Source organism: Limanda limanda, chromosome 9, assembly GCF_963576545.1.
Source record: "Limanda limanda chromosome 9, fLimLim1.1, whole genome shotgun sequence".
Classification (NCBI taxonomy): Eukaryota; Metazoa; Chordata; class Actinopteri; order Pleuronectiformes; family Pleuronectidae; genus Limanda; species Limanda limanda.
Genome location: NC_083644.1, coordinates 14,535,773 through 14,550,136, shown reverse-complemented (window position 1 = coordinate 14,550,136; position 14,364 = coordinate 14,535,773). Strand labels below are relative to the sequence as shown.

General features: G+C 43.5%; 2 protein-coding genes across 2 annotated transcripts in view; one reads left to right on the top strand and one right to left on the bottom strand.

Annotated features, from left to right (window-relative positions):
* Positions 1 to 1,611: 1,611 nt before the first annotated feature.
* Positions 1,612 to 9,628, top strand: tab3 (TGF-beta activated kinase 1 (MAP3K7) binding protein 3). The gene is made up of 7 exons (XM_061078365.1): positions 1,612 to 1,802; positions 2,469 to 2,637; positions 3,854 to 5,093; positions 5,501 to 5,661; positions 6,045 to 6,138; positions 8,150 to 8,233; positions 8,767 to 9,628. Exons 2-7 carry the CDS (start codon positions 2,536 to 2,538, stop codon positions 8,910 to 8,912), a joined length of 1,827 nt encoding a protein of 608 aa, XP_060934348.1. The 5' UTR covers positions 1,612 to 1,802; positions 2,469 to 2,535; the 3' UTR covers positions 8,913 to 9,628.
* Positions 9,629 to 9,709: 81 nt separating this feature from the next.
* Positions 9,710 to 14,364, bottom strand: part of tmem47 (transmembrane protein 47) — a 9,045-nt gene continuing 4,390 nt past the window's right edge. Inside the window, exons 2-3 of the mRNA XM_061078366.1 lie at positions 12,498 to 12,638; positions 9,710 to 12,161 (exon numbers count right to left, since the gene is read on the bottom strand). Of these exons, the coding sequence (XP_060934349.1) occupies positions 11,983 to 12,161; positions 12,498 to 12,638 (320 nt within the window). The 3' untranslated portion in view covers positions 9,710 to 11,982. The remainder of the gene's footprint in view (positions 12,162 to 12,497; positions 12,639 to 14,364) is intronic.

Sequence of the window (14,364 nt, the reverse complement as noted above, 5' to 3'; positions counted from 1 at the left end):
ATAAATATGTTGTTTGCCTGTTCTCCATATTGTATATAAAGTAGAAAAAATCTATGTAATAATAAAAGACAATATAAGTTATAGAAAAAGATATGAAGATAAACTAAGGAACAATAAATATTAATTATAAAATATGGAAATATACGATGACAAATCACATAAATGTGGCCAGGCTAAAAGATAATGTGCGGATGGATCCTAATGCCCCTAATGCACTGCTGCAATTAGTCTTCTCAAAACAACAGTAATGGACCTTCCTGCAGTGATTTGACATGTAATAAGAGCTAAACACAGGTGCTATTGATCACATCCATAAAGTCTCCATACCTAAACAAAGACGAAACTTCATCAATGTCATTGCTAACATCTGTGTTTACCCACCATTTTCACATCAAACCGGGTGCTGGGAAAAAATTCCCATTACACACAGAAACAACAATCAGTAAACACGGAGTTCCAGGTGATACTCAGTCTTTCTGTAATGGCTTTAATAGGGGGCTTTAGGAACCTTCGACCTGAGCGGTTGTTGCTGCTGAGTGTTGTACACTCACTTGCTCTCTGATCAAAGTCCTAGAAAGCAGCGCACGTCATGTCTGTGGTGACCTAATTAGAGAAAATGTAAACGCAGCGAATGTAGCTCAATGATGCAATGATTTGTTTCATATATATTTCATATTACTGATGCTGATTGTGTTGATAGAAAGTATATTGTATACATTCAAAATGTGCCTTTGACGATTTAGAAAAATGCTAGTGTTAAGGTAGACAGAAGATGCAGGTGCTTACAATCCAATGATGTACTTTGTAGATTTTTTTAACATAACAAAAATATCTGATTATTTCATTCCTCTTTTGCATGTTAATTGTCAGATTTTAATGTAAAAATATAAAATATACTCCTGTGCAGTAACTCAAAATGCAGCCTGTTGCATGAACTGGTCAGATTTCCTGTGTGTCCTGACCTGAGTAAAGATGGCATCTCTCTGTGTGGGTCCAGGTATTTGTTACCACTTGAGCTAGTCAGCTGTTGCATTGTATAAAACAAGTTAATTATTTCATCTCACTGCTCCCATGTTTCCTTTTGTTCTTCTACTCCCACATGTTTACAGACATCTTGAAACTGTATTGTTATATAATATGATTACATATTTGTGTGGGCAGAGAGAGCAAATTGTAAAAAATAAATATATATAAACTAAATATACAAAAAATTAAATATACAAAAAATTAACAAATTATATTAAATTAAATTAAATTAAGGTTATCCTGCGCAGGAGGTGCGCAGTTCACTTCTGCACAGGAAGTGCGCAGTACACTTCTGCGCAGTAGTTGCGCAGTCTACTTCTGTGCAGGATTCATTTACTTTAATTTAATTTAATTTAATTGATATTTTATTTATTTTTTAATATATTTTTTTAATGACAATGACAATATTAAATAACATGTACAGGTATATGAACTGCTGGGCTGAAGTGCTTTAGGACTCAAAGGGAACTCATAGAGGATAATGTGAGTTCCATTCAGTAGGCGGGTGAGTGGAGTTCTGCGGGGGAACCTCGGGGGCACGGCCGGGGACACACGGCGTCAGGCAGGTTGGAACGACTTCCTGGTCCGGGGACGATGTGACACTATCGCGATAGACAGTCTCTCTCTCCGTGAGCAGTTCCGCGGCGGGGGCCTGGCGCTGGAATGCGAAACTACAAGTTTTTGAGCCAAAACAAACAAACAAGCGACGAACCTCCGGCGCTCCGTGTCGCTAGCACCTGAGCTGCCCGAGCCATGAGGGAGACGCTTCACATGCGGTGAGTTTCATCCAGACGTCCGCGCTACCGCGTTAGCATGGCTAGCTAGCTGATCCATCAACACCCAGGCTTGTGACAGCTGACCACCGGGCTACAGCTAGCACTAGCGCGGCTAGCTGCCACAGCAGCTGGCGAAGTGAGTAGATCTCGTTCGAACTCGTCCAGGTGACTGTGTGCTGCGGTAGCCACGAGTGTCGCGGAACGAACTCCCCCGGCGGTGGGGCTGTTGTTTCCTGGAGCAGCCTCTCTGTACACCGGCGTGGTTGGTTGTTTGTGGTTGTTGCACGGTGGCTAGCCGATGCTGCTGGTAGCTAGCCTGCTAGCTAGCGCTGGTATGTCGTCGTTGCTTGGTGCACCAGTAAGACTAAACAAACAACAACAGCCTGACAGGCACCTTGTTAGCACCCGTCTGCTAATGGGAATGAAAACCACTGACTCACTTCGCTGTGGGTGCGTTGGTGCTCGACTCTTGTACTGAATGAATTCTGCTCTTAAACAAACTCACGTTGTCATGTCTCACAAAGGCTGTTAAAGTGACATGTTGCTGCAGCTACTGCTGACACATCGGGGCATGTGAGGGACATTTTGCAGGCCAGCAGTGCTAATGGGATTATTGCAGCATTCCCCTGACATTTGGATTTCGTCTGTCATCCTGTGCACCTTCAGGGGATGAGAGATTGGCTGTTTCCCCCACTGCTGCTCTGGGCCCGTTGACTCTCTGTGTTGGCTCAGGATGGCGCAGGGAGGCTCTCAGCTCGACTACCACATCCTGCAGGACCTCAAGCAGCGTTTCCCGGAGATCCCAGAAGGGGTAGTGTCTCAGTACCTTCAGCAGGTACATGCACACACACACTCACCCACACACTCATGCACACACTCATGCAGACACTCATGCACAAAATAGCTGTTGGCAGAGTGTTAAAAATGGTGACATAGAGGGTTGTTTTAGTGCAGGATGTCTTGCTATGTTTGTACAAGTCAGCCTTTAGTGGTATCTCTCTTCATAACAGGCCTTTTATTTTAAGAATATAGGACTAGATGGTGAATATCACTTGTACGTGTTGAAGGTCTTCTGCACAATTTAAGGTATCAACTACCAGTAGATGTTAGCAGGTGCTAGCGGCCACCAGCGGATGTTAGGGACGTAACCTCAGTTGTGCACCTCAGCGCTGCAAGTGTTTTGGCCTTTTGATCAACAATACAGGCTGATCTTGATGGTACGCTGAAGATAAAGGTAGATCTGACTGGTTACTGGCTTATAGGGCAAAACTATGAAAGCAATAAGGCCCACTCAGTAGATCAGACATAAATACCTCCTATATTGTTTTAGATGAAACACTGTCCCATTTTAAAGCATAGGACAAGATGGAGAATATCCCTAGAACGTTCTACCGCACTAATTAATGCCTACCGCCAGTTGATGTTAGCGGATGGTAGGGACAAGAATGCCAAAGATGAGAACTCAAACACACTGTAGCTGTTTTCAGATATGACCCCCGGGGGATGTTCGGAGAATGGGTTTCAGTCTTTCTCCAGAGTTTACCTTTCACACACGCACACATGCTTTCTCTGCTCAGATGCGTTCACAACAAAGAGGAAATCTCTGGGCGGTTCAGGTGAGGGGTGCAGCAGGCAGATGAAGGGCGTAACGTATTAATTCTACTGCGGAGAGCACATGTTTTTGTTAACAATACTAAACTCCGTTGTTGGCCCTTATCGCCAAAAGCTCCCATGTCATCTTCGTTCAGTGTCTTCCACGTGTATCGCACTTCTTTTTCATCCATTCATTTTTGTGTTGCACGTCAGAAACGTTATCAAGATCCTGCTGTGTTCTCACATTGGCTCAGCCGGATGTTCTGTGAACTTTTTTCCAGAGGACTAGCTATAGAAAGTCAGACAGGAGTCCGTAGGTTAGACAGTTAAACATTTTGGTTCACAATCACGGACTCCTGGAGAATGTTTGGAGAATCTCAAGAGTTCAGTGCATGTCTGAAAGCAGCTTCTGCTCCAAATTGACTGTTTAAGTTGAGACTGTCCTGCTTCTATTTCAGAACAACAACAACCTGGAACTCTGCTGCCACCTGCTGGCTCAGATAAGTAACAGATACCTGTACGGAGAGTTTCATCACAGTCCAGAGGAGGGACGACTCAGCCGGAACCACATGCTTCACATTAGTCTGGGCTACCCAGGCTCGGAGGCGGCTAAGGCCAATGGAGGATTGTCAGGAGTAGGGCGCTCTTTAGTGCACAGCACAAGTGACAGTCACATCGAACCCCAGCGGCCGAGCTACCCTGAGCCACTGTCAGCCCCTGCAACCATGGCCCCCTCCCCTGGTTACAATCCTTTCCTCATAAACGATCAGAGCCGCTCAGCGAGCACTCCTACCCCTCCACCCTCAATGCAGGGCATGTCTCCCACATACTCCCCTGTCCCACGCTACACCATGAACCCCATAACAGTCACACTTTCACAAAGTATCCCCAACGTCCCACAGGCTCTGCAGATCCCTCCTGACCACTATGCTAACAGCACCAACACAACCCAGTTTATGCGACCTTCACCCTCCCAGAGTCCTCAACCAGCGCCCTGGTCCTCTTCAGGGGCACCTGTCTATCAGCATCAGCAGTCCCCCTACAGTACTCCCACATATGGCTCCCCTTACAGCTCTCCTCAGCATCAGGTCCAGCCGCAACCCCAGCACCAGCAGTATGTCTTCCTCCCTATTAGCTCCCCGACCGTTCCCAGCATGCCCTACCATCACCAGCAACAACCCCAGCAACAGCCAGCTGTTTACAGGCCCTACCACACAAAAGGACCCCTAAAGAACCAGATAGAGATCACCCTGGAGGGTCCACGACCTCGCAGCAACTCACCGGTGCACACCCCTCACCCCCAAGGAGCGCTTTACATGGCCACCAGCCCCTCCCCGAGCTCCCCTTCAAGGGGCATCACTATGACTGGACCTCCAGGCCCGGCAGCCTTTCACCCTGGGATGTACCTGCAGCACCAGGGCCCCGCCAGGCCTCGGCCTGCCTCCTCTCCTCAACCAGGCCAATCAGCCTACACTTTCAAAATCAAAGTGTCCCCCGGCGGCCAGGCCCAGAGGCCACCCAGCTCACCTCCTGTGGCTGAAGCAGAGTCGCTACTTAACATAGTTGACCAAGGGGCACACAATGCTGCTCCTGCACCCATCCTGCCCATCTCCGCTCTACCAGGTAACATAACCAATCAGTTTCAGCCAATGCCCCGACGTACCAGCTCAGGCTCTGATGACTATGCCTACACACAAGGTGAATGAATTAATTTTCTATTTCTCTGTATTTGTCTGGTATTCTTCACATTCTAAATCTTTGTATCTTTGAAACTGGCAAATGAAGTGCCTAGCATTCTGTAGTGTTAAACTCATATATTAGGGATCATTTGTTAGATTTACTATATTTTATGCTGTTCCCTCAACCAAATGAGTTATGAAGGATGTAAGACAGCTTTGTTATTTTTCCTGTTTGATTATGATTGTTGTCTGGTGCAACATATTGTTAAAGTCGTGATTTTGAGAGTTTGCAGTGTTAATCATCAGATGTTCTGTACCTCAATGGCAGTATAAATACTTTTAATTGATGCAGTGTATTAACAGGGTACTGAAGTGAGAGAAGCTGGCATTTAGCAAGAATCTTGTGCTTTGTTTGTTCTCCTCCAGCTCTCCTGCTCCACCAGCGGGCTAGGATGGAGCGTCTTATGAAGGAGCTGATGATGGAAAGGCAGAAACTAGAGCAGCTCAAGGCTGATGTCAACAACATGGAGTATGACGCGCTTCAAAGACGCTTTCGACGAGTAAATTCCACCAGTCTTATACCCAGAGTAAGGACTAGTTATTAACAATCGTTACGCATTTGTCAATTTTATGTCACTACATATCTTTTTTTATACATTTCCATATGCTCACAAAACATGATGCACCACCACAGACTGATTGTTGCTTCACGAAATTACTTTCTATGGATGCTTAGTTGGATCTATTAGCTACATTGCAACTGACATTCTGGGTGCACATCAGCCATTGGACTTCTGCTATTTCAAAAAGCGGGAAAGAATTAGTAAGTAAAATTTCATAGTTTAGTTGTCCAAATTCAGGGACAATGCAGTAATAAATCATTGTTATAATAAGACCGGTTAGAAAGTGGCACTGGAGAATATCTGTTTTTATTCAATCTAACTGGGTTGCGTGTTTTCTCTGACTGCAGCCTGAAGAAATGACCCGATTGCGGAGTTTGAACAGACTGCTTCAGATTGATATCGACTGTAGCCTGAAGGAGACAGATCTACTGCAGTCCAGAGGTATACAAACACACACACACACACACACCCCACATGCTTGCATATAAATGCACATTCCTGCACAAACCTTTGAAGTGTGTCTCTGTTTTATTTGAAAGCATTGATCTTGAAACAGTGGAGCCCAGAGGCAGACAGAGTTGGGTCCTAAGTGATGGATCGTACTCCATTGCACTGCATACAGATTCAGTTCTCAAAAATGACCGGTTGGTCCTTGACAGGACGGCGGCCGATCTCCGGTGTCTTCACAGTGACTGACTGATATATGATCCTTATAGATTACGTAATTTATAACAGTCCTGAATTGAAATTCCCCTAACTACATTGTTTGGAAATAAGTTGTAATGCTCTATCTATTTACCTGGAGTGATAATATTTTAAGCTGACACAGTGTAACTGGCAGTAGGCTCAAGACTGAGACCACTTTCAGTTAGTTCTCTGCCACTGAACGATTGGACGGTAAATCTCCCCGGAGTCGCTGTTCTTTAGCAGACTGCAGCAGCGTTTCCTCCAAGACTTATTTGTATTTTGTTGTTTTTATTTGACCATCAACCTGGACAGGACTGGCAGGGTTGTGCTTTAGAGAAACATCCCCACAGCATGATGCTCTCATGTCAGGCTTCATGGTTGTGATGGTGCGTTTCTGCAGATGTGTGAAGTTTGGGTCGGAACCGATACAAGATGTTTCAGGCCAATGATAATTAGGGATGAAACGGTGGCCGATTTTGTCCTATTACATGGTTACATTCCAGATAGTTAGTTGTCCTGTTTCAATCTTTAATTACACAAATGACTGTGTTGATTTGATCAATACTGTTCAGAAACAAATAAAGCTAGCAAGTCTCCAAGACACAGAAGCAGCAACTTACATTTGTAGTTGTATTCTAAAAACTTGGCCTAACAGAATTTCTTTGAAGCACCCCTTACATTTAGTTATAAAATGGAAACAGTGGTTAGGAATGAAAGAGCTTTCACTTTCACTTGTAGTCTGGTGAACCAGCAGTAACTGAACTGACGAGGAAGTTGTGGATTTATATCTCAAATAACCATTTGGCAAACGCAGATCAAGAAGATATGATGTATACGCCCTGTTTTCAATGCTGTGGTTTCCCTTTTGTAGCTTAAAGCTTCCACTGATGAATCACCTTGGCTCCAGTCTTTGAGCTTTTGTCAATAAATTAATCTGAACTTGCAGAAAATAATAGGATTTTCAAGTCAGTCAATCATTTTAAACATAGTGTCTCTTTCAGTGTTAAAATGCTAGCCCCTGCAAGTTTGTAGGCAGACAATACAATTGTTACTCGGATCATATTTATTCTATGGGTGTTTGCAACTATTTATTACTGTTCTTCTCATTTAATATTAGTATTTATTATACAGAAACACTCTTTGCTGCTTATATTATTTTTGGTGGTTTGCAAAATAGTTGATACTAAAGGCTGTGACCAGTTTAAGTGTTCAAACTCAGAAAAGGTGTCGTAATCTTTGTTACACACCCAATATAATTGCATAATTAACTTGAATGCTTTGAGCGTAGTCAACTATAAGCAAGCGAACTCCCTTATTTCATGTTGACTTAAAATAATGTCTTGTGTCAAAGTGAACTAGGTCTCCTGTAGAAGTCTGAATCGTGCTTTGGATTTAAGTGTTTATTTAATATCTGGGATTCCCAAGAGGCTGCAAAGACAGAATTTTACAATTCTGGAAAGTTACAACATATTATAAATGAGTCCAACAGGAATGTACTTGTGTTCATGCACTTGCATGAATTTGATTGGTCAATATATTTAGTAGCTAGATGATGTCTTATTATGTTCAACAACTTTTGTTACCGTCATCCCTGCGTTTCTTCATCCTGTGTGCTTTGCGATGAATCTGAGGCTGCCATCCTCTCTCTGAACACCACAGCCAGTCAAGAGGCCCAAAGAGAGCAGCTGGAAGCCAGTTGGACTTCTGGCTGGGATGAACACTTCTAAATCATTGTCTGTATCAAATTTGTGCTTTTCCTCCACAGGGAAGTTTGACCCGAAAGCAATGAACAACTTTTATGACAACATCCAGTCTGGTCCAGTTGTGCCGCCTAAACCTGGAAAGAAAGGTGAGAATTGTTCAAGCAGTTTTTGGGCCGTGAATAGGGATCATATTATATATTATATTTAATATTTCATACAGGTGTGTAAATTGGTGGGAAGAAAAATAGATTTCTACATGGCAGAATCCTATGGTTATACTGTAGCTAAAATACAGATTTGAGTTTCATTGCAAGACCATTCAGGTCCTTGTTACTCTTATATTTGTTGTATTTGGCTTCCAGCACATTGAGTATTTGGGAAATTCTTTTAGAAAATGGAGAATAAAAGCTAAACGGACCTTGGTCTGTGTTGGCCTCCACAAATCTGTAGGCATGGAATCACGGTGAGCAACCTTGCCGTTAAGTGAATGCCCATGTCTATCAACATTTATATTTAAATAGCTGATACTTGAATGCGTGCCTTGCACATTTGTTGAGAGACAGCCATAGTTCATTCTAGCCATGAGCTGATGACATCTAAATTGTTGCTGCATTTTACGCTTTTATCACAGAACTAAATGATCTTTTTCTTATGTTCCGGCTCCTTCTGTTCGTGTCAGAAGGGGAGCAGGGCTCCAAGCCAGCGCCAAGGCCTCAACGGGACGAGGACTTTGAAGGCGCCCAGTGGAACTGTGAAAGCTGCACCTTCCTCAACCACCCTGCACTCAACCGCTGTGAACAGTGCGAGATGCCCCGCTACACCTGAGCTTAGGTCTGTGCTGTATTTCCCAATCCCCTGCCAATCCTTGGATACTATAAGCCCCTCCAGAATCTGCAGAATCTTTCTAGAGGTCTTCCCCGGTCAATCAATATATACGTCCCTCTTACCTGCTGAGGAGGAGCCTTCTAGACTTCTTGTCCGGCTCCCATCCACTTCTCCTGTGCACTTTGACCCTTGTTTCTGTTGGCGGATGATGGATCTTATTTCCGGACGGTTAGAGACTCTAATCATGGCAAATGTATAAAGAGGGAGTGACATGCTGCGACTCTGGCAGTGGTTGGGACGGGGGTGCTCCGGAAAGGTCAAAACAATTGGGGTTTTGAAAGAGGAGCTACGGCTTACCTAGCGAACATTCCATGCAGAATGAGTGACTGCCCTGTTTACACAACTGTGCCCATTCCTGAACTCAACATGGAGGAATCTCTCTTAAATCCAGAACCTGTAACTCCCTCTGTGACGGTGGATTAATGAAAGCAATGGTATATAAGTTCTGACTAATGCGAAATGTAGACTGTACACTGTATCTAGCTCTGTATTAGAGCTCATTTCACTGAAAGAACACTAAAGACACGTGCATAAAAGTATATTCCTGGTACTTTAATGCATATTATGCCACCCTGTATTATGTGTTCAAAAGATGTTGATTTCCTGTGCAAATGCCTCAACTTGCTGTACTTAATAAAGGAGCTGATTCTATGTGACTTGACCGTGCAGCTTGCATGTCTGTATAGCTGATGTCATAATTTACAGATGCTGTCTTCCCCAAAGGAACCAAATACACATTTTTTTCACAGTACATGTTTATTATGTTAGTAATCAAACCAGTGGGAATCAAATACAGCAGCACATGGCTGTGGCATGCACATACACACACTCTTTCTCTAATGTAGGAAGGGGGAGCTGAGGCTTCTGACCATTTTAAATAAGGTTTGAGAGGACCGTCATTACCAGAGCAGATCATTGTAGGTCCACTCACCCCTCATGTTTACCCTGTCCTCCTTTTAGGTATGAAGGTACTTAAGTACTTCAAGTTTCCATTTAAAGTCCCATTCCAGTAGCTTATTACCCTAAAACAAAAACAAATACATATTCAAAATGTAATGAAAAAATTCCCCAATGGATTTTAAATGACATAAATATAACTCTACACCTTCCTTCTTCACGCTGTGTCTGGGATCTGAATGTGTGTCTCCACCCTCACTGCTCACTTTGAGGAGCCTTTTCCAGCTGCTGTGCTCCTCTCACAGGTGAACAGGATTCCTAGGTTTGTGACATCACAAACTCTGGTTGTCTGAGGACCCTTTCACCCATACAGGAATGCATCAGTGGTGAACCTTCGACTCATGTTCACTTCCAATCTGCAAGCAAATCGCAGCAGGGCTTTCTCGTGGAGTTCAACATTTGTGACCTGTGATATTTGCTGTGAGCGGGCCCTGAATCCTTCTTTTTCGGGACTTGCATATGTTTACTGTACTGCTTATTTCAATCAAAATATGTGCATGCATAAAAACTACAAGGGGGACGTGTTAACATGTTTACAAACTTGATTTTTAAACGTAGATAATCGTGTGATCCCCTCAGCACATTGCACCCTTGCTAAAGTAAAGTATCAGGGACCTTTACTTAGAAGCAAAACCATTTATAGTGACCTTTTCAGTTAGTACAGTTTTCTTTCATAGCTTCTCCCTCCCATTTGACAACTGTTGCTTTTTAATGGGGCCTCCTCTACTGAGAGCATTCCCACAGCCTTTCCTACGAGTGGGATGATAAGGAGGCATCACATGGGCTGGTGTGTGCTCCATGACGTGGTAGGATCATGCGGACACTCAGCAGACATGGTCATTTGCCATCTTCCTTCCCACTGGTCTGCTTGTAATGAATATTGCTTAATTATGCTTACTGCACATACTTACATATAATACAACAGTTTTATCAAAGGTAAAACTCAGGTTATGTTGCAGGCCTAATTTAGTAGCCATAGGTTTTACCCCAGTTTACATGTAAGAGACACACCTGCTCATCAACCAGTAAATGTTCTCATCCTATTGTTTGAATGTTCCTGTGGAATGTTTCCCCTGTGTTTAGGTAGTTCCTGTTTATCAGTTCTCTCAAACTCAAAGAGGGGAGCAGAAAATAAAACCAGTCCACTGGAGCGTCATGACATGTTTTCATCAAAGTATTTTTCTAGAGAAAGACGACAAAGCCATGTTCCAGATGAAGTGTGTCTGTGGGGAAATGTGACATTTTGCATTTCCTTAGGTGGACCCAGTCTTCCTCACTTTGTCATCCTCGGGATGTGACTTCAATAAGAGGTTTACTTTTAATTCCCTGATCGGCTGGAGTTTCTGCTTTGCATCCTCTGCTCTGATTGGTTGATTTAGTCCACCGATTCCTCCTGGTATGGGGTCAGTGAATCCATCTGTTCCCTCCGGATTTTCTGCCCAAATCTGAGACCTACTGGAGTTCCACTTAAAGGGGACGCACTCTTCACTGAATGGTGACACTGTCTTAAAAAATGAAACTGGCTGGTTTTGGATTTCTTTCTCACAGCCTGCTCTGCTACCAAACCCCCCCGAGAGAGCCCAGGACTTGAGTCCAATACGTGTGGAAAGTCTTTGAGACAAGTCAAGAGGCTCAATTCCAGCATTAAAACTAACAATAAGAATTTGTTTTTAACATTTTTAAGCCTTTACATCGGCAGTCTGTGGCCAAAGGCATTATGTTTTCAGGCCGTCCATCCTTTTGAGAGCCTGAGGGAGTTTCTTCAAATGTGGATCAGACATTCACATGAACTCAGGGATGAACTGATTTTGAGATGAGAATTTGGTGGTCAAAGGTCAATGTCTTTGTGACAGCACAAAAAAACATTTTTGCCCATACCTCAATAATTCATGTGCTAATTATGACAACAAACACTTAATTCCATCTATAAGACTGGATAGACACACGGTGGTAATTCTACTTGTAGTCTGTGGTTGTGAAACTTTGTAACAGACAGAAAAGTACTATCACTGAGATGACTGAGTCCTGGTTTCTCCTCTTGTCTGGCATATTCTTAGTAGTAGTCTTCGTAGTTTTTCGGGTTGAGGCAGTAGAGGATGGCGCCTCCAAAGGAGAAGATGGTGGACCCCCAGGCCAGGCCGTAGCCCCAGTTGAACTCATGGTACACCCTCAGACTGACCGTCTCTATGAACTTGATGGGGAACAGGACCAAGCTGCACACCTGAAGCACCACTGCAAAGGATTACAAGTGGGAAGAGAAAAGGTATTCATGTTAAAAACACATATAACATGATAGGTGTTTAAAGCAACCACTGAACAACTTACAAAAGCTGGAAGGAGAGAGATCTGAGGTGCACTAAAGCCCCTGAAATCTTACATTCACATTTGAAACAAAGCAGGATTTATTTGCCTTGGAGTCTTACCCTGACAGTCCACCTACTACGCAACCTACATTTCTTTTGGAAGCTGGACAGTCATTGTTTTGTAACGTTGGATTATCCCTCAGCTCTTCCTTTTTGCTTTGTTATTTCGCTTCCGAGAAATGGGACTGAATCTCTTCATACGTACCTGCAGAGAACAGCATGACAGCCACAGGCTTGTAGCAGCGACTCCTGCAGCCGAAGCACAGGGACACCAACGCCACGAGGAGGGAGAGCAGGGTGAGGGCCGCCCCCCCCAACAGCAGGGCCAGCGTGGCAATCTGCCAGTCTGAGGCAAACACACACAGGGACAGAGAGAAGGGGGGGGTGGGGGTGGAGTGAGGAAGCATGAAATCACACTGATATAGAGCGTGACATAGGTAGCTAAAACGAGGTTACACTGGAGAGCTGTGTCCGTGCTGTTGACAGCAGAGAGGAAGGTGCACAGATAAATGAGGGGTGGGGGGGCTGCAGAGTAGGTCAGAGGCCGCTGCCATGCTCAAACTGTCACAAGAGAAAAAATTAATAACCACAGTGTAAACACAAACTATGTGTGGTTCAAGGGATGAGACAACTCCCCCGTGCATATTCTCAGAAATTCAAACGATTGCTCATGAGGTTGTGATGTGAGCCACCGGGGAGCCGCGGCCAGTGGCAGCACAGGAATGTGAACCACGCGGTCAATGACCCTCGGACCGAGCACAGCAGTTTTCTGGCTGACAAGAAGCAAACAAACGCATGCACGTACGCTCGGTTACGCTCAGATTTTAGCGGGCTCAGTAAGGGATCCCCACTGCAGCAGAAAGACAAAGTGATTATTGTGGGGTGACTCAGATAATGAGGATCCCTCCCTGTTGGTGAAAAGTGCAAAGCTCAGCTGCGATCTCAGCACTCCATTCAGATTTACTAGAAAAACACTCAACTGGAAAAAAGAAAACCTGCTTATTCTTGTTTTCTTTTCCTTGTTGGAGTGGAAACAGTAAGAAAACCCGAAGGGGAAGAACATGTTTGTCAAAAAAATATATATATTATAGAAGAGCAAAGAAATCACTTTTTACAGACTAAACCAGGGGTTTTCAACTGGTTTTGTCTAGGGATGCACCGATCCGCTTTTTTCACCTCCGATACCAATACCGATATCTGAGGTTTAGTATCGGCCATTACCGATCCGATACCGATATAGAAAAACAACGCGAAATTATGGTAACAAACTGTAAGTTTCATTTGGGGGGAAAAGACTGGGATCATGACACTTGACTTAAACATTTCTTTCCTATTTTTTTAAAAACAAATAAACAGATATAAATGTACTGAATTTCTTATTTATTTAATAATTGTGCACCAGTAAAACAATCTTAATCATAAAAATATAGTGTGACTGGTTCAGTCATTGCAATTAGGGATTCAAAATACACTCACACCACAGCATACAATTACACTGAATAGATCAGCCGATATGGATCGGCCCATTGTCACCGATACCCGATCTACAAATTTCTTCAATGTCGGTACCGATACAAATATCGGATCGGTGCATCCCTAGTTTTGTCCCAGGGACCACCATTCTGTCTAGAAAGTAATCGATGACCCACTGATGTGCCTACGCACGCGTGCCTGTGTGTGCGTGCATGTGGATAGAAGGAAGTTTTAGCATTTGGTTTTACATCTTGGTTTTATTTAAAAACCTCAAACAAAAATAGAAAAAATCTGTGAAAAAACAACAAAAACGGTTGATTTTCAGTGCTTAAGAATTGAAAACCAAAGTAAAATGCAGTTTGTAGTTGTACTGCATCTCAGAACCATATGTACATCAATATATAACTTTCATGACTTAAATGTACAGACATGTAGCTGACATGTTGAGAGAACGTTAAAGTAACGGTGATCAATAACAATCAACATAAACTGGGGCTACAAGTAATGCAATATATGTCACAAATGATAATCCTACAATATCACACAAACAATTGAGGCCTACTTAAGTTTAACCTAATGATCACCAGCACCTTTATATT

Excerpts from the sequence above, each read along its gene's own strand:
- tab3 (XM_061078365.1), top strand. The coding sequence starts at position 2,536 with ATGGCGCAGGGAGGCTCTCAGCTCGACTACCACATCCTGCAGGACCTC. Across the intron at positions 5,662-6,044 it reads CCACCAGTCTTATACCCAGA|CCTGAAGAAATGACCCGATT; the intron begins GTAAGGACTAGT and ends CTCTGACTGCAG. Across the intron at positions 8,234-8,766 it reads GCCTAAACCTGGAAAGAAAG|AAGGGGAGCAGGGCTCCAAG; the intron begins GTGAGAATTGTT and ends TGTTCGTGTCAG.